The sequence below is a fragment of the Nematolebias whitei genome, chromosome 18, assembly GCF_014905685.2.
Source record: "Nematolebias whitei isolate Nwh7 chromosome 18, NemWhi1, whole genome shotgun sequence".
Taxonomy (NCBI): Eukaryota; Metazoa; Chordata; class Actinopteri; order Cyprinodontiformes; family Rivulidae; genus Nematolebias; species Nematolebias whitei.
In genome coordinates this window covers 17,100,887-17,121,842 of record NC_056515.1, presented here as the reverse complement: position 1 = coordinate 17,121,842, position 20,956 = coordinate 17,100,887, and the positions used below count along the sequence as shown (strand labels likewise).

The 20,956-nt window shown below is 39.5% G+C and overlaps 1 protein-coding gene across 1 annotated transcript in view; it reads left to right on the top strand.

Moving 5' to 3' along the window:
- Window positions 1–6,273: 6,273 nt before the first annotated feature.
- Window positions 6,274–20,956, top strand: part of mast4 (microtubule associated serine/threonine kinase family member 4) — a gene marked incomplete in the record, with an annotated part of 175,348 nt that continues 160,665 nt past the window's right edge. Inside the window, 1 exon segment of the mRNA XM_037692599.1 lies at window positions 6,274–6,723. Coding sequence (XP_037548527.1) covers window positions 6,535–6,723 — 189 coding nt within the window.

Sequence of the window (20,956 nt, the reverse complement as noted above, 5' to 3'; positions counted from 1 at the left end):
CAATTGTTCATTCAGTCAAGTTTCAGCAGTTCCAGCAAACTTTATTAACTTTTAAGCCACAGAAAACACCATTATCTCTCAGGACCAGCACATCACGGCCGCAGCAGACACAGTCTCCAGAATTTTCAACATAAGAGTTTAAAGAGTATTATAGTACATGTTGGATGGAACAGGTTTCATTTTCATCTTTTTTGTCTTGTTATCATGAGTTAGGACATTAGGTGTAAGAATAAAGGCTCCAGTATACTCCTGCGTCCTGTCAGCCACGCGGAAACTGTGCGCACTGTCCGCAGAGGGTTGAGACTTCATGCTCGAGCGTACACCCTGAGAGGCTGCAGAGCAGCTCTGCAGACAAGGGGCGTTTACCTTTGGGACAAATTGAGGTCACCGATTGGTCATTTGCTGACACGCCTACTGGATTGATTGATGGGTAAAAAAAAAAAAAAAAAAAAAACGAGAGCTGGCAGCCCCAGCCGCAGTGGTGTTCTGTGTTTATATGTTGTTAATAAAACGTTCTAAAATAAAAATAGATAGGGACGCTGGCCCTGCAGCCCACACATCAGACCAGCCCACTAGGAAATCTCCAGACCCTCCTGCAGCCACGCTGGACCTGATTTTAATTCGCTCGTGACAAACTCCTTCATTTCTCACCATTTCAGTGATGGCGTCAACGGAGGATGAAGAGATCACTGCCTTTTGGCAAAAAAATTAAATAAAAGGCCAGATCAGGGATGAAGAAGGGAAATTTAATACATTTGTGTCGCATACAAAACAGTCCGTTGCCGGGCAGTTTATTGTGTGACACTAAGTACGCGCACGCGGTCGTAAAAATGAAGCTTTGCGTGGACATGCCCTGCGACTCCTTCGACTCTAATCCAGTACGCGCGGACCTCCGCAGACTGACGTATGCGGGAATATACTGGGGGCTTTAATTTGCAATAGGATAACGAAGTATCATCAGCCAGGCCCCTTCGATCTCAAAGGCAGCCAATTTGTTCTTGGGGGATCAATAAAGTTCTATCTTATCTTATTTTATCTTATCTTATCTTGTATTGTCTTGTCTTGTCTTGTCTTGTCTTATCTTATCTTATCTTGTCTTATCTTGTCTTGTCTTGTCTTGTCTTATCTTGTCTTGTCTTGTCTTGTCTTGTCTTATCTTATCTTATCTTATTAGGTACTGACGGGGCCTGATAGACCAGTGGTTCTCAAACTGAGGTCCCCTGACCCCCAGAGACAGGGAGCCGGTGTTTAGGGGTCTGCAAAAAAAAAAAAAAAAAACCTTTTTTTTTTTTTACAAGTACATCGATGTTTAACAACCTGTTAAAATACACCAAAATGCAGGAAATTACATCTACTTAATTCAAAATTTTCTGGAGGAGGACCCCCAGACCTCCACCCACTATTTGTGTTCCGGTATTGATAGGTTTACAAATTAAGCTGTTACTTGGTATGACTACTGCTGTTCTGATTCTGTTCAGTTTTATGTAAATAGTTTTATGTAATAATTTGAAGAAGTGGTGATACATTTATTATGTTTATTATGTAAATAGGTAAAGTTTTGAAATTTTTAATTTTTGTTAATTGTGTCTTGAATGAAAAATACCCATGTTTAAAATTATAAAAATTATATTATCTCTATTAAAGAACAGATCTTAAGTATTTATGTTACACAAATATTTTCATTGCATTAAAGAGACAAATTGAATAAAATTACTGAATAAACATGAGGGTTATGAGGGGGTCTTCTCCCCTGTAAGGGGCCCCTGAACCCAAAAAGTTTGAGAACCCCTGCGATAGACCATAAAACAAAATATTATCTGCCTAATGCTGGGTTGTGGACACAAATAACGCTAGGTTAGGATGATGTGTATGTGTTTATATGTACAAATTAATTTGTCATATGTGAATTTTCTTTCCACTTCAAATTTTCCCCGACTTTCAGCATTTTCTGTCTACAGGTGACATGTTCATTTCCAGTCAAGCTGGTTGACTCAGTTGGACGACTGTGCAGTGCAGTACCAAGCTGTCACTGCGTTCTGCAGTAAGGGAGTATGAAGGCATTGAAAGAATAAAAAAAAAGCTATATGTATTTGAATGTTATTGCTCTTGTGATACGTAAAGTTTTATTCAAGTCAAAATTTGTTTGTAGTCACTTTCTGGTAATTATTTAACAAACGTTGATTCCTATAAATGACACAGACATTCTGTGTTAGTTTGGAAAATTTTTACCCCCAAATTAAAAAAAAATATATCCTTAAATATTAAATTGAAAATAACAATATGTAGATCAAAACTTTTCTGTGTACGTGATTACCTACATAAATGCATTTGTATTAGGATATTCACACAGATCAACAACATTTACTGTGACTAAAAACTGAATTAATTACAGTTTTACATTAAACAATTCATAGTTCATTCTCTATATTATTTAGCATATTTGAATATGCATCATTGCCTTGAATAGACTGTCACTGAATCAAGGGCTGCTGGTGACCGCCACAAAAAAGATACAGCAGATGTGGATGTCTCTGTCAACAAATGCTAAAATGTCCAAAGCACCAAAGCATGAAGTCTGTCCACAGTTTTCCATGCTGCACTGACAGTCATCATTCTAAAGGAAACTTTGATGTAGATCTGCAGGTATGGGATCGTATTGCTAGAATTTCCTGTGAAAAAAGTGAGAATGGTTTTTCAGATTACCTTCTATGACAAATGCATGTGTTTTACTAAACGGAGACATTCTGTGCTCTCCATTCAGATGTTCAAGTTGTTGTGGAACAAGGCTGATGGTTGTTTCAGTGCTACCATGTCAGACCAGAGGACACTGTATCGTCATCCATCACAGCAAGTTGTGAACACTCAGACCACACAAATAGCTGACTGGAGAGGTGAGTTTTAAAGTTTTTTTTGTCTGAATGATCCGATCTGATTGATTGTACATCAGATTGTTTATCAGGGTATTTGGCCCAGTGTTGTTGTGTCTGACTGAGTAGTAAATCTTTAAACAGTCGTTTAAGAAGAAATGTTAAGACCCTCCGTGTACAACTTATTGTAATACTTGTAAATGTAAAATATACAATAAAAAAAAGTAAAATATGCTTTGGATCTTTGTCACTCTTCATTGAACATACATACTGTCATAAATGGACCTTTTCTGTTGTTTGCCTTGTTTTCTTTTGTCTCTGTTCTCCTTGTGATTTATATTTTGTTTTCTGATCCTTGTGTTTTACTCTGTCTCCCTGTTTTTGTTACTCCACTCTCCCCACAGTCTTCTTCTTCTTCCGGTGCACAACGCCACCTACTGTACGAGTGTGTAACCTCACAACCTCCAACAACTAAATTCAGTTTCAGCTTCATCCAAATCATCAACATGTCTACTAGATCCCATCCCAACTAGACTGTTTAAAGAAGAATGTCCCCTAATTAATGTCCACATTTTGGATTTGTCTTTAATGAATAGTGATGCGCCACAGCGCTTTAAGGTTGCTGTAATCAAACCTTTATATAACTGATCTTGTTTCATGAATTCTAGCCAATTATAGATCTATATCTACGCCAACTTTCATCTAATTTTTTTTTTTGAGAAAGTAGTTGCAAATCAATTGTGTGAACATCTAGACAGCAATAATCTGTTTGAAGAGTTTCAGTCAGGGTTTAGAGCTCATCATAGCACAGAAACAGCACTAATAAAAGTCACTAATGATATTCTCATGGCCTCAGACAATGGACTTGTGTCTATACTGGTCCTGTTAGACCTCAGTGCTGCATTTGATACAGTTGATCACAATATTTTACTACAGAGGCTTGAATATGATGTTGGAATTACAGGAACAGCTCTAAAATGGTTTAAGTCATATCTATCTGATAGATTCAAATTTGTAAATGTAAATAATAAATCTTCTTCATACACCAAAGTTAGTCATAGAGTTCCTCAGGGTTCAATGCTTGGGCCAATACTCTTTACTTTATATTTGCTTCCATTAGGTAAAGTTATTAGTTAGCATGGGATAAATGTTCATTGTTATACTTGTGATAGTCATATTTGTCCATGAAACCCAATGAATCCAGTCAGTTACTTAAATCACAAGTATGTCTTAAAGACATAAAATCCTGGATGACCATTAATTTTCTGCTTTTAACCTCAGGCAAGACAGAGGTTGTGGTTTTTGGACCTGCGCATCTTAGGAATACATTTTTCGGTCTTTACTTTCTCTGGATGGCATTAACTTGGCCCCCAGTTCTATTGCTAAAATCTTGGTGTTATTTTGATCAGGAAACATTTTTTAACCCTCACATTTAAAATGGTACAGAATCTCTTTCCTCCATCTGTGTAATATCACTAAAATTAGAAACTTCTTTCCAAAGATGATGCAGAAAAACTGGTCCATGCATTTGTCACGTCTAGACTGGATTATTGCAATGGTTTATTATCTGGGTGTCCAAATACGTCTTTAAAATGTCTTCAGTTGATCCAAAATGCTGCTGCCAGAGTCTTAACTGGAGTTAGTAGGAGAGATCATCTCTCTCCAGTTTTAGCTTCTCTCCATTGGCTCCCTGTCAAATCCAGAATTGAATTCAAAATCTTACTTCTAACCTACAAAGTTCTCAACAATCTAGCTCCATCTTATATTACAGATCTTATTGTTTCATATTTTCCTAACAGAGCACTTCTCTCTCAAACTGCAGCTGTACTTGAGGTTCCTAGAGTTTCCAAAAGTAGAAAACGAGGCAAAGTTACAAAGGAGGCACCATGGATGCATTCCCATCTACCTGCCCGCTGTGCTCGAGTGCCTGACAACTGAGATCCTGGAACTGGCAGGAAACACAGCTTGTGAAAGAGAGGGACCGGGATTGTCTCCCTGCACCTGGCTGTCCCCAGCGACGAGGAGGCTGCTGGGTAGTGTGGCCATCACTTGGGGAGGAGTTCTGCCTGGCATTCGGGCAGTCCACAGCACTGGGGAACTGAGAAGACAGCCAAATCTGGATGGATGGATCAGACGCATCAGTGGCCAGTTTCTTTGGATCCGCTGTGGGATGGATCTTTACAAAAGATCCTTCCTGTCTACAGCCACCAGTATCTATAACATCTCTTAATGAAACAAGGATAATGAGTTACAACAACATTTAATTTCCCTTTGGGATTAATAAAGTATTTTTAATTGAATTGAATGGAAGAGCTTTCAGTTATCAGGCTTTTCTCTTGGGGAACCAATTTCCACTTTCTGTCTGTGAGGCTAACACCTTGTCTGCTTTTAAGATTAGACTTAAGTATTTCCTTTTGATAAATCCTATAGTTAGTGATGGCTTGGGTTTCCTGAGCGATCCCTTAGTTATGCTATTATAGGCTTGGACTGCTGGACAACAAATAGACCACATTTTGCTGCTGCTGTCTTCAATTGCTCTACTCTATCTGTTTGTATTTGTAATTATTTATATCGTTAACATCTGTTGTGTGTGTGTGTGTGTGTGTGTGTGTCAGTAGAAAGCACACCTGGACCTGCCATTCTGTGTTTGTTTCTCCTTCCTGTCATCTCAAACCCCTGCTGGTTGAAGCAGATGGCTGCTCGTCCTGAACCTGGTTCTGCTAAAGATTTCTTCCTGTTAAGGGAGTTTTTCCTTTCCACTGTTATCAATGTACTTGCTTAGAATGGGAGACTGTGACGAAGTAAAGATTCAAGTGCTGGCTTCCTTCCTTAGACAGATAACATTAATTAGCTTTTTATGTATGTGAATGTTTTTGTACAGTGCCCTGAGACAACGTCTCCCGTGAGTTTTCTCTCTCTCTCTCTCTCTCTCTCTCTCTCTCTCTCTCTCTCTCTCTATACCATACCATATATATAAAAAAAGATACAAAAGATTTAAAATGAAAGGCAGCAGAAAGAAGAAAAAAATCTTATTATATCTGCCCCTTTTTTCAAACAATTATTTCAATCATAATAATTTTCAAGTAACAGAACAAAATGAATAACTCTTTCTAATTTTTCAAATTCTAATACAAAAAAACACACTAAGCTACTTCATATATATTTTTTTAACAATCCAGTTTTGATCTTTTTTTTTAATGTACACATTGACTTGATATTTTTAACATTATATATATATATATATATATATATATATATATATATATATATATATAAAAGAAATTGAACTGAATTATTTGGTGGTGTGGTGCCTGATCCTGCGCATGCGCATTAGTAATTGTAGAAAGTGAATTGTGGGCGGGGCTGTTTGGTGGTGGGCGGGGCTGTTTGATGTTGGGCAGTAGTTGTTGGGTGACTTGAGTTTCTGCAGCGCCACCTGAATGGACTCAGCTGACACCAGAACCGGGGAGCCCGGCTGTAAGGGAGTTTCAGAGCCGATTCTTTACATAGATACGTTTCCAGCAAATGTCAGCGATGTGACTTTTGTTTCTCTCGAGCGGAAAAAGAAAGCCGGAGTGTCGCAGCGCGTTGAGGAGAAATGAACCGAGCGCAGGTGCTCTGTGTGACGCGTTAATGAAAGTCTGCTTTGTTTTTATATGTTGACAAGATGGAAGAACCACAGGTTCTGCCGTCAGGAAGCAGCGACAGCATGTCTTCCTCCTCCAGTTCCCACACAATCTCCGAGGAGGTGGAGGACACGACTTCTCAGCTGGACAGTAAAGGCTGTCAAAAGTCGGACCGGGAGGACAGTGGACACCGGGGACAAGACGAGACACCAGGGGAAGAGGACGAAAAGGTAAACACAGACCGAACCGCAGCTGAAGGAAACTGAAGCTGTTTAGTTAAAACGAGGAGCACACACTGACATGCTGGGTTTGTCTTTAATCCAGGGGCGATTCTAGGATCTGACCTTTAGGGGGGCCCATAGCCCCCATTACCAATGGCTCTTGGTTGAACAACACACCCCGTGGTGTGGTTTGTGAGAAGTGTAAATGTTTACAACGCCTGATATTCCCAGGGGGTCTCCCATCCAAATACTAACCAGAGCTGAGATCATGCATGCTCAGGGTGGTATGGATGTAAACGAGGAGCTCGGTCACCAATAGGACTTTTAAAGGATCATAGCAAACAAAAACTAAACATGCAACTAGAAGTTGCAACATATATCTACATACAAAGTACAACTAGCTTTAAACATTAACTTTTAATTTAACAGTTAAGCATACGATGTAATTATGACAGAAAATGGAGGATTTACTTGTATAGATGAACATGTGGCACTTCCTGTTTATCACTGTTGTATTCGGCTGCAGGGCTTTATCATCGTTTACATTTTTCCAGACTCAGTTTAGGTTTTAGAAATGGAGTAAACTGTATTCCACTCTCTAAACGCTCAGGGTCACACTTGTCTGATCTGCATCTTTCTCCACTGACGTTTAACCATATTTTCTGATGATTTTTCACAAAACCCCTAAGACCACAAAGTGTTTGTAATGCAAAACCCCTATAATGCTGTCGGAGGGAAAAGGGGGTGCAGCTCCTGCAATTAAGGTGCGTTTCACTTTGGGACAAATTGTCAGTTGCTGACAAACCTGCTGGATTGATTGACAGGTGGTGTCGAGGATCCGATTTGTATAAAAACATAACAGATTTTATTTATTCCATATTTATTTCAGATTTATTAAATATTTTGGTGAATCTATGGTTTGAAAACGAAGCTTAGTTACAAAATCGTATTTATGGTTTCTTTATTTTTCAGGGGTGCCCAGTTAAAAGTTAGGGGTGCTTGAGCACCCCAGAAAATTGGCTAAGATCGCCACTGCTTTAATCTGAAAAAACATTTCTGAACTCACTGAGTCATTTGTTTGCAGAGAGATCATCGGCCTTAAAGCCGACTGAGCTCACCATGTTTACCAGCTGACATGAAGTCATGCTGGCTCTGCTTTTTATCTCCCGCCAGAGAAAGGAAAAGGTGCTGCCATTATGGTTTTGCCCAGGTCTTATTCCGTGAACCACTGGATTTATTACAATTCTCAAAAAGTGATTGTACATCTACAGCAGACTGGATTAGAGAGCCAATCTTATTTTTAAAATGGCTATCACAAGTAATCAAACTTAGTAAACATAAACAAACGTCTATAACACGTTTTTTTTTTATATTGACCTATAATTTGACATGGTAATAGCTAAGATGGATCACCAACACATAATGTGTTGAGCAAGAATTTAGTTTTGTAGTAACCGAGTGTCGTCCTCCAACTCATAACCCAAGCACTAATGTTGGCATTTACTGTTTGTATCAGTCTTGTCTGTTAGCAAAATATCTCATAAACCACTTCATAGATTCTTTTGAAACTCTTGGTAAGTAAACAGTAGATGTAGGCATGTCACAATAACAAATTTTGCTGGGCGATTGTCTCAAACTTTTGTGATAAACGATAATATTGTTTGAAATTTGACAATAATTAGTAGTTGTTGTCAAATTTAAGAATAAATGTTGGTTAATTTTGTGTGTAGTACCTTTTTTGACCACTGTATGGCAGTATAAGACTGTTTGAACTGAAGGATGGGTAGTGAGGGAGTGAGCAGCGTGTCTCTAAGAAAAATGGGAGGGAGGCACCTTGACGTGGCATGGGCTGTCTCTCTTCGGTTCTCAAAATGGCGGATGCTCTGTGTGTTTTGAGATCTTTATCATAGCATTTTTCACACAAAGCTTTTAACAAAAGAAATTGGTAAGCCAGTTCTCAGCTTCTTTTTGCAGAGAAAAACTTTTTAGACAAAGGCACGGGTTTCAACCGTGAATTTTATAGCTTTTACAGGACGGAGGTTTTTTTCCCCGAGGTCTGCCTGTTCGCTTAGCTCGTAGCTTAGCTTCTCAGCTTAGCTGCTTTTAACGATCCAAAAATGAGATTTTGGATCGTTAAAACAGATTTTAAAGAGAAAGGGAGGGGTCAGTGAAGAGCACCGGAGTTGAGCCTTTTCTCATCGAGTGTCTTCAGTAGAAAGAGAGAGACACGAAGAAACGATAAAGCTGATAAATGAAAATGAGGTCGATAATTTTCATTTATCATGCGTTTAATTGATTTATTGCTTATCACAGGCCTAAGTAGATGTCCATCTACAACTGTTTAACATTTGAAGTCAACCCGATGTGTAAGTTTGTCACTACAGTGAATTAACAATAGAAAGTGGCTATAACTTAGTCAGTTGTTCTCATATTGTACTCAAAGACGATATGATAGTAGCTGAGAGTCATTCACTAAACATACTCAGAGCACCAACTGATGAAGCGATGTCAGTTTTATTTCAAGGTTTGAGTGAAATGGTTATTATTCTGGCGTTTGTCAAATGAGTGCAGGCTTTTTAATGTTCATCTACAAACATCTGACACTGAATGAGTCTGGTTTTATAGATGAGCGTGTATGCCCCGCAGGTTCACTTATCAGCGCTCACTGCTCAGAGAGAATGCTAAGATCTCTTAATGATAATCATTTAGAAGAGAAGAAAACTGGCTTGCCTCGTGTTCCCCACACCTTTGTGTGGGACGCAATAACCATGCAGCTCCATGTCAACATGGAGAAAGGCAGGAGTTACTGCATCACTAAGATGAGTGGGGACATTTTGTGATTTTTGGAGAGCAGTAGCATTAACTAAGATGTGTACATTTACATAAAGGTCCTAAAATCTTGCAGTAATGGCATACACACTTAAAGGCTATTTTTATCCATCCATCCATCCATCCATTGTCTTTACCCGCTTATTCCATTTTGGGTCACGGGTGTCGCTGGTGCCCATGTCCAGCAATCACTGTGCGAGGGGCGGGGTACACCCTGGACGGGTCGCAAGTCCATCACAGGGCCACACAGAGACAAACGAGACAAACAACCATTCACTCTCTCACTCACACCTAGGGACAATTTAGAGTTACCAATCAGCCTAACATGCATGTTTTTGGTCTGTGGGAGGAAACTGGAGTACCCGGAGAAAACCCACGCATGCACGGAGAGAACATGCAAACTCCACCCAGAAGGCCCCTGGACCGGGGTTTGAACCAAGGACCTGCTCGCTGAGAGGCAGCAGCTCTGGCTATTTTTAATATTATGTAATTTATTTGGGGAAATGATTAAGACTAAAATCATCTTATGTTGAGAAATGATGGTAGAGGAGCTGTTGTGGTGAAACCGTGAGGGAAAGAAAGTGCAACATCACGTAATAGTGGAAGTAGTCACACTCCATGTAGGCTATGTGTTAGGACCACACACATTTTATTTCAGTTGTATGTTGAACTGGTTTAATTGGGGCAATTTTTGTGTTTTCTCAGGTCAGTTGGTCGCGATTTGCTCCAGAATTTAATCGTCTGTAAATAAGCGTTCAATAATTACTTTCTGAGCGTTTCATTACATTTGATCCAGCGCTTCATGAAATCTTCAGGTAACAGACTTGTTCAAAGACTCATCGCCCACCTTTGTCTGCTGGCAGTGGGTGAATATAAAAGTTTGGATTTAAAAAGAAGAAGACTAAAACAAAACTTTGAGGAACAAAGCAAGACACATTTTGGTCCCCCTCGCTTCAGAGGAAAGGCCACTTCCAGTGGTTTTATTCAGAAAACAGAAGGAGAAAATGAGGAAGACAGGATTTGTGGCGCAGTTTTGTGACGTGCCTGTTGGTTGAAGGCTGCAGCAGACTGGTTTTACTGGCTCTAATTTTCTCTGAGCAATTTAATGGGTGTGTTAGAGTTTTTGCTCATCTGTCTGCTCTATAAATCTTTTCAATATTTTGATGGGAGTCGACATGACTTTGGGCACTAGGTGTGTTTGACTCTACCCCCACCCCTGTTTTTGATGTTCAGTGTCAACAAAGTGAAGTGGAGAAAGTTACACAACCCTTTTATTGCTGTTACTCAGCAGTTTTTGTTTATTTGTGGATGAATTTTTTGACGACGGTGCAGGTTGACAGTTCAACAAATTGTATTCAGTGTTTAGAAAGCAGATAATTGAATTGAAAATCATTGATCTGTTTTGAAGACGAGCAAATGGCACTTATGTATAGAACATGTTCTGATGTTCCTCAGATGGTATGGCTGGGCTGGGGTCAAGGTTATAAATGTTTTTTCCCTTTTGGCTGCTCCCTTTCTCAGGGGTTGCCGCAGCAAGCAAACTCGCACAAAGGCTTGTTAATTGTCTTTATGGCAGATGCCCTTCTGGTCCTTTTTATTTATGTCCCGAAAATGTCCCTTTTGCTTACATGAAAAGGTCCGACTTAAAAACGGTACTGTAGCTAGTGCGCGTTTATCCTTTGTAGCTTTAACTTTCTGCTTTTTGTCCTGTCTATTGAAACTGTATCTTGATGTTTATATGCTGCAGGCCACGTGCCGTTGGATGTTTCAGTCGAGAGTAGAGTAAAATTTTGGCTGACTAGACGTGCAGATCAGGCGTACTGAAACATTCAGCAGCCTCTCGGTACCATCCGTGCTCAGCCTTTAAAAAATAGCGACAAACCGAATAAATGTGTACAGGTTTAATGTAACTTTCTTTTACTCCAGAATGTTGTTTTGAGAGTTTTCTTTTCGAACCATAAAACCTGATATAAAATGTCTTATTGTTTGGCTAGCCATTAGCCCAGCATAGACAAAGACTTCTGTACTTTTTAATGCTCTATGGCTCATGTCACAGCTGATAAGGTACTAACTACTAATAAGTCTATAAGTCTAGTTATAAGTCTATAGTACTAATAACAAGCTTTGTTGAAGGTTTTTAATGATGTTGAAGCATTGGATGCTAAGGATTATTATGCTGCACTTTATTTAGAGTAGACCTGTCTAAAGCTTTTGATACTGTAGTCCATGACATCTTGCGCCACAAGCTCTCAGACATTGGTTTCACAGACCATACTATTGGTTGGTTTTGTAATTACCTCTCAGATCAAAGGTTGTAAGCTCAATCATTCAGGTAGATAACAATAAAAAAGGTGAAGTCATGTCATCTGTACCTCTCAGATTGGAGGCAATGTGTTCAACATAATGGTACTTCAAGTTACTGTATTTAACTCTCACCAATGGTGCACCACAAGGCTTAGTCTTAGGACCCACCCTCTTTACAATCTACATACGTAGGTCATGTAATTCCTGATGCATCCTTACATTTCTATGCCGATGACACAGTTTATTGTTGAGCTAAAACAGTTGCTAAGGTTTTCCAGCTTTTACAGTCTGCATTCAACATCATCCAGTCAGATTTGTTCTGTCTCAAACTTGTGCTAAATGCTGAAAAAAACCAAAGGGATGTTGTTTTCAAACAGGAAGTTGATGCCAGCAATCCTTCCTTCTATCTTATCTACGAATGGTGCTCCTATTGAGTTTGTCGATTCTTACAAATACTTGGGAATCCTGGTCGAAACACATCTCTCTTTTAAGCCTTATGTTGAAAACTTGATAAATAAATTGAAATTAAAATTGGGTTTCTTTTTCAGAAACGGATCTAGTCTAACTCTGAATACTAGGAAACACCTTGTAACTGCTACTTTCCTTCCCTCCATTGACTATGGTGACATTAATTACATGAATGCTCCTGCAAGCACCCTGCAGATGTTGGATGCTGTCTACCATGGCGCTTTAAGATTCATAACTGTAACTACTGTACCCATCACTGCACCCTGTATCCATTGGTCAATTGGTCATCATTAACTTCATGCAGACTGTCACACTGGTACATTTTCATCTTTAAATCATGCCACATGTTGATGCTGGAGCACAGGATGCTCTCCACTGCACACCTGTAGAAGGAGGTGAGGACTGAGCTTCCCAGACCAGCTCGTCTCAGCCGCCTGAGGAAGTAGAGTCTCTGATGATCTGATCAGGCTGGTGGTGTTGTTGCTCCAGCTGAGGTTGTCATTCAGGTGCACACCCAAGTACTTGTAGCTGGAGACAACTTTCACCACAGACCCTTCTATGTTCGGTGGTGGGGGCTGGTAGCTGTTTTTGTTCATCTGAAGTCCATGACCATCTCCTTCGTCTTCTTCGCAAAACCTGTTTTTTGTTTAAATCAGGTCTCTCTTGAAAATGAGTCCTTGTGTCTCAATAAGACTAACCTGTTTAAATACAGGTTGAATGAATGAAAACAGTATTTGACAAACAACCCATTAAAAAGTCACTATACTATCTGTTCAACCCTTTCAGTGGAGATAAGATAAAAAAGGCAAACGCATCTTTTTAGAGTATAAATTGTTTACTAAAATCAAACTTAAGTTCATTTTCCAAATGTATGTCCTAATTTGGAACCTTACTTGGTTAAACTTGGTGCTCTCTCTCCTGTTCTCCTTTGAAGTTCTACATTCACGTTCATTTAAAACTGGTGACCTCACTTGTGCTGACAGCAGAAGATGAGATGTAATCCGGCCTGTTAAACTGAACTAAACAGATAGCTCAAACACTGTAGAGCATGTTGGTGTTGTTGGATTAAACATAAAAAATTACCTTTGACTTGTGTCTTGGTCCTAACGAGTTAAAGAAGCAAAGTGTTTTTGAGAATGCATGACATCACCTCTCCATTTTGACCAGCCACTTGTCTAGCAGACTTGGCACCGCGAGCTGTTATGAGATTTTTCTTTACCAACTTTTTCTGCTGTGTTTGCTATCCATCTCTACATATGTTTGTGTTATTGCAACTTGCAGCCTCAGACATGTAAATCGTACTGTGAGCACAAACGGAAAATATTTGCAGATGATCCAAGTCTTTTTTTTTTTGTTCAGACAAGGTAACAGAACTCAAACAACCAGCCTGCTTGTTTGATATATAGACTAAATATAAACTAGATATAAACACATTGAGTTGCTAAGGGGGTCATGAAAGTTTAGTTGTCCAGTCCACATGTGTTTCATTGATCGGGAAAAGGCTTCCACCTGCTTCCCCTACAGTACAACAAGGGTATGGGAAACTTTTAAGGGCTTTCTGGTCTCTGCACTTGAAACAAGAGCTATGTCTGCACTTTCAGCCCCAGGTTAAAATAGAATAATCCTTTATTTGTCCCTCAGTGGGGAAATTTGCATTATCACAAGTTAAGCTTGTTTATGGTATGGGCTGGACTCTTTATCAGAGCTGTTCCTTGTCTCCAAACCTGTTTGTGATGTTCCTGGACAGGATCTCAAGGTGCAGTTGTGAAGAGTAGAGTGCCTGGTTTGGGAACCTCCGTATTCTATCTCTGCTTTTTACAGATGTGTTATGTTGGTTTCTTCGAGCCATGAGCTTTTTCCTGCACTGGGGCAGTTTTCAAAGGCCTGTATGAGAGTCCGTTTCTCTCCAAGTCTGAGGTCATTGTTCTCAACCGGAAATTGATGGAATGCTCCCTCTAGGTCGGGGGTGGACCTCTGCCTTTAATGGAGGAGTTCATGTATCTGTGAGTCTTGTTCATGAGTGATGGCAGGATGGAGTGAGAGATGGATCCATAGAGAAGCTTGAAGCAGAGCTGCTGCCAGGCAGACTCAGAGGTTCCTGCAGCTGTGGTTCCCAAAATGTCTCTACCTTGTATGCATTTTCTCTGGCCTGTGGATGCTTTGAGATCCCTCAGGAAGAGCTGGAGTATGTCGCTAAACTTTAATTGTGTTTAAACATGTTACCACCATGATCCAGCTACAGTTACCAGAAGAGGGATGATGGATGGACAGGATGGATATCCAGAAAAACATACTTTTTTATTTAATGTTAACACATGTAATGAACAGATATCTGTCTGATATTATCCATAATTTAAACGGATTCTTTCATTTTTCTGGACTGAGTACTATCGTGTTTTGAATATTAAATGTGGACGGAAACGTGTTTTATCTTTGACTCACCAACAACAGTGGGTCGTTTATTTAAAAAACGATTTAAACACATCACACATTTACAATAATTGGCAGAATGATTACAATAACACAGCTTAATTAATGAGCTTTACAATGAGAAACCATACGGCCATGATTTCCTCACTTGCAACTAATTACAACAGACATTTCTGAAAATATCTGGATTAATTACTGGCAGATAGAAGAGTTTTAAAGATGGGAAAATTAAGTTTAAATGGAGAGAGATGGGTGAGGGAATGTGTCTGTTATAACCAGAACAACACGCTCCTTTGGACCCAGCTTAGCCCACGGTACACTTCGCAGTTGAAGATCGACTCTTTACCTTTGCAGACGATAGTTCGGCCTCGGTGTAGAGTTGCTTTTCAACGCTTTTCAGCGTCTCCGTAAGGATAGCAGAGACCTCAGGAGTCGTGAGATCATCACTGAACAGACTTCCTCATTGTTCAGAGCTTTCGTCGGGTAGAGCCACAGCGAGACGTCGTGGCATCGACGGACTCTCGTCACTCCATTAGAAACTGCCCTGAACTTCTGTTCCTCGGAGCTTCTCGTTCGAGGTTCTCCCTGGAACTCTTGTTCTGACTGGAACTAGGAAGTGTTGACCCTTTTAAAGACGTCACTTCCGGTTCCTCTGAGAACTTCCTGATTGGTTGAAAGAACCAACAGGGGTGTGGTTTTAGTGACGTAAGAGGGTCATTAAAAGTCAAGGAGAAAGCGTAGATGTTTAAGAACAGACAGAAAGATGTTTTGAAGAACAGAGACATTTTAGAGCCAGTCTTCTTCTATCTATCTGAAAAAGTTAAACATGACATTTCGTTCCGATAAACATGTTTTTGACCGTTCCTTCACTTTTGACCGATATCACAACTTGCTCATTTCAGACAGAAGATCAAAAAATGCATAATTACTCTTGTAACAGACATTAACTTGATTTCTACTTTGAATGAGGATTAAAAATCATTAATACTGTTTCACAATTGATTTAAAATGAGTGGTTCACTTCAACATTTAAAATGATTTGAACTAAACACACTTTGATTATCAAGATATTGTAAAATAGTAATGATAATAAAAGAGTGTTCTTTCAATTGATCAGTGCAGGACACACTTAGAAAGTCTCTGGATGAACTTAATTTGTGTTTCTGGACTCAAATCAATGAAATAACAGTTCCTGTTCCAGGAAGGCTTTTTGACCTGAGGCTTAGTTCACTACACACAATAATAAAATCCTAACTTTGATCTAACCGGTATTTTGTAATTGTCAACAACAGTTTATTTATTTTTTTAAACATCATGCACTTTTTGTATATATACACTAGATATTGTACAACAATGCACATATAGTAGAAATTACATGTTTACAATAAAATAGAAGGGCAACAAAAGTAATATATTGTTTTTTATTATTGATAATTTTCTGAATTGTTATATAAACACCAATAATTGTAACAGTTAGTTTAGAAAACGTGTATTAAAACTTGTACTAAAGTAAAACATTCTAGTATTATTTGATAAATGTTCAAAAATAAACACAAACAACTCTTGATTATTTTTACTATATCTTTCATACAACCTAACTATGTGCTTTTAAAGCCTTTTACATACCCATATAGTTAACTTTAAATACAGCTTAAAATTTTACCCTCATTTTTTTACAAATTAGCTGCAGATTTGACCTACTTATATCTTATAGGTAACTTTTTGCTGGCTTATCCAGTCTTTTACTACTTTCACATTTTACTTTTTTTACCCCGCTCCTTTTAGCAAAGTGATAGTAACACAATCATGACTATAACTCAATCAATTGAATCAATTGTTGGATTATATGCCTTTCTTCAAGGAATGACAGGCTTTAGTTTATTCAGTAATAAATGTTTCCTAAATGTGGAAGGCCAGCCATTACTTGTCCCACTAGCACTTGGTTGTGCATCAACCTTTCTGTGGTTTTACAATATTTAACTCTGTTAGTGTGCAGTGGTTCAAACTGTGCGTTGTGTTCTTAAATATAGGAGCACTCGGCTTCAGGAACATCCCGTGTCACCGTTCACTTTGAGTCCAAGAGGATTAACACAATCTGGTTAAGACTCTTTTCATTCGTACGACGGGCTGTTAATTTACAATCTGTTGCCAAGTTTTGAGTCTTTCTTTTCTTGTCTTTATTGGGTGTATTTCTGAATGTAATCCACAGCTGAACAGTTAAGTTGACACAGTAGCTTTAGTTGATTTTTTTAAATGCATTAACCTAATATATATTGGTTGAAATTCAACTGTTTGTCAGCATTCATCTCCAAAATAAATTACTGTAAGAGACAACTGTACATAGTGCCAAATAAAAAATAGGAGAATCCTAAAACATGTATACTGTGTATATATTTTTGTGTAGTTTAAGCAAGAATGAGAACAAGGTGTCAACTTTTCATATTCAGATGGGTGTGGTTGCAGAAACTCTACTTCAGTTTGTTTTTTTTTAAACTTTTTTAATGTTTTTTTTATGCTCATAGCAGTCTGTGCAACTCCTATCAATGCAGCAGCATCAGACAACATTTATTTATTGTGATCAAATCCAACTGTTCTACATCGAACTGCACTGCTCTGAGGACAGTTTTGATTCTACTTTCATCTCCCTCCCCACCCCACCGAGATCCTATGTTTCTTAGAAACCACTGGTTTTGTCTTGCCACTACATTGCCACAGGCGACAGAGAGAGAAAAAACAAAAAAGAAGTAAACGAGCCTGACTACACATGCAGGTAAAAGCTAACTCTCATAGAACAATGCTACAGAGCTTGTTCATGCCCAGTGCCATTCTGTCCTCAGTAGAATGGACGATCCTGACCACAGCTTAGACCACAGATCTGCAGCTCAAAACCCATTGTTAAACAGTACAAGTATGGACTGAAGAAGCCATCTCATGCTACAGGACTGTTTTGACAGCACTGACTGGGACCTGTTTACAGAAGGAGCAAAAGCTCTTCCAGCTCTTGTAAGGGAGCTGGAAGAGCAAGTGTGGGCTGTACTGGAATACATAAACATCTGCACACAAACTACTGCTACTGTGAGGCAATTTAAAGTTGTCCCAAACCAGAACCCATAGGTTAATGAACATGTTAGGGCACTCCTAATAGAGGAATGCAGCATTTAAATCTGGCAACACTTTTACTGCAAAGCCTGACTGAAGCTCAGGTGAGACGACAAAGAAGCCATGCTCAGCTATAGGAGGGACACTGAAGACCAGCTCCTGAACAACAACCTCCTATAGGATGTGGATGGATATAAAACCACAGACAGATTAGAAACTCACAAACCCACTGACCAGCAACAACCTACGCCTGCCTGAGGACCTGAACCAGGTTTTTTGCACACTTCAACTTCAAGACGAGAGACCGCCACTAGACCATCTCCTCGAGAACTGACTACAGCACCATCAAAAAGAGTAGCATTGGAAATAATAAATGTAAATAAGGCAGTTGGCCTGGATGTTGAGTTGAGTTCTTAAAGCATATGCTATCCACTTTGCTGAGATCATGATTAAAATATTCAAGCACTCCCTTAAGCTAGCAATTGTTTGTACATACTTTAAAACCTCCAAAATCATACATGTACCCAAAAAAAACCAATATGTAGAGAGACTGAATGACTCTTGCCAAGTGGCCCTAACATCAATAGCCATGGAATGATTCAAAAGACTTGTACTCCCCCCACATCAGAACCACCATACCATCAGACCTGAACAAGCATCAGTTTGCATACCAGCCAAACAGAAGCACAGAGGATGCCATTCAAGATAGGCCTCTACACCACCCTGACCCATACAGACAAAACGAACAGATCTGTGTTTAACACTGCCATCCCTCACAAAGTTATTTAAAAACTGATCAATATGGACCTTAGCCTGTGCACATGGATTCTGAACTTCCTAAGACAGTCCACAGCAAGTCAGGATTGGTAACCAGACCACATTCTACACCCATTCACACCTCCAACTCATAAAATTCGCTGATTATAGTCAGACTGGTTTCAGAGGAGGAGACGGCTACAGACTTGAGGTGCAACATCTGTCAGAGTAGTGCAAGAAGAAAAACTTAGTCTTCAACAACTCAAAGATGAATAAGCTTGTCACTGACTGCAGGAGAAGAAAAAGAAGGAACACCCCCTCCATACCAGTGAAGATACCTGGTACCTCCAACACCTCTCACCTGGTTAAACAAGCCCAGTGGAGACTCCTCTTCCTGCGGAAACTAAAACAGGCTCAGCTTCCTAAAATGTTTATATTCCATTTTATATGAGCACATCATTCAATTCAGTTTATTTATATAGCGCCAAATCACAACAAAGTTGTCTCAGGGCACTTTACAGGAACATTCACATATATAAAAGCCAATCAGTAACGTTCTCTATCTAAGGAAGCAGCAGACATGTTGTTGAATCTTGGCTTCGTTGCAGTCTCCCATCCTGAGCAAGCACAGTGGCAACAGTGGAAAGGAAAAACTCCCCTTTAAAAGGAAGAAACCTCCAGCAGAACCAGGCTCAGGACAAGCGGCCATCTGCTTTGACCAGCTGGTTTGAGAGGACAGGAAGGAGAGACAGACGAACACAGAATGGTAGGTCCAGATGTAGGTCCAGGTGTATCTGAAAGACAAAAAAAAAAACATGTTAAGGATAGAAAAAATAATTACAAATACAAAACGGGTTGAACAGAGTAAGTAAAGACAGTAGCAGAGTGAAAATTGTGGTCAGTTTGTCCTCCAGCAGTCTAAGTCTATAGCAGGGACAGCACGACTAAGGGACAGCTCAGGAAACCCAAGCCATCCCTAACTATAGGATTTAGCAAAAAGAGTCTTGAGCCTAGTTTTAAAACTGGATAATGTGTCAGTCTTACGGACAGAAATTGGAAGTAGGTTCCACAAGACTGATGGACTTGCGACCTGTCCAGGGTTTACCCCGCCCCTCACACAGTGATTGCTGGACATGGGCACCAGCAACCCCCGTGACCCAAGATGGAAGAAGCGGGTAAAAGATAATGGATGGTTCCTCAAGAGGGGAGCCTGATAACTGAAAGATCTGCCTCCCATTCTGTTTTTGGAAACTCTAGGAACCACAAGTACCCCTTTTAGTCTGAGAGCAAAGTGCTCTGTTAGGAAAATATGGAACAATAAGATCTGTAATATAAGATGGAGCTAGGTTGTTGAGAGTTTTGTAGGTTAGAAGTAAGATTTTGAATTCTATTCTGGATTTGACAGGGAGCCAATGGAGAGAAACTAAAACTGGAGAGATATGATCTCTCCTACTAACTCCAGTTAAAACTCTGGCAGCAGCATTTTGGATTAACTGAAGACGTTTTAAAGACGTATTTGGACACCCAGATAATAAACCATTGCAATAGTCCAGTCTAGACGTGACAAATGCACCAGTTTTTCTGCATCATTTTAGATAAGATGTTTCTAATTTTAGTGATATTACGCAGGTGGAAGAAGGCAGTTCTAGTAACGTTTTAAATGTGGGGGATAAAAGACATGTCCTGATCAAAAATAACACCAAGATTTTTAACATTAGAGCTGGAGGACAGATTAATGCCATCTAAGGAGGGAGAAAGACTGAAAAATTAATTCCTAAGGTGCTCAGGTCCAAAAACCAAAACCTCAGTCTTGTCTTTGTTCAAAAGGAGAAAATTAAGTGTCATCCAGGTTTTTATGTCTTTAAGACATGCTTGTAGTCTAAGTAGGTAATTGGATTCATCGGGTTTAATCGACAAATATTATTGTGTGTCAAAAAAGTCCATGCTCAGTAATCCAGGTATACAATCCAACAATTTTCAGTCAGGTCATCTGGACAGTTTATTTTTTTGGTGAAACATTTCACCTTCCATCCGGAAAGTTTCTTCAGTCAAGGAAACACACAACACAAAACTGATTCTTCCCCCAATCAGTTTTGTGTTGTGCGTTTCCTTGATTGATGAAGCATTCTGGATGGAAGGTGAAACGTTTCACCAAAAAAATAAACTGTCCAGATGACCTGACTGAAAATTGTTGGAAAACTGTGTATCATCAGCAAACTGTTTTACAATCTGTTTTACAGTGTGCTATGCCAGCTGAACAGCCAATGATCAAAAGAACTTGACCAGAGTAGTAACACAGCCCAACGTATCGTTGAGCTGGAGCTACCATCTCTGGACAGTCTGTACACCACACATC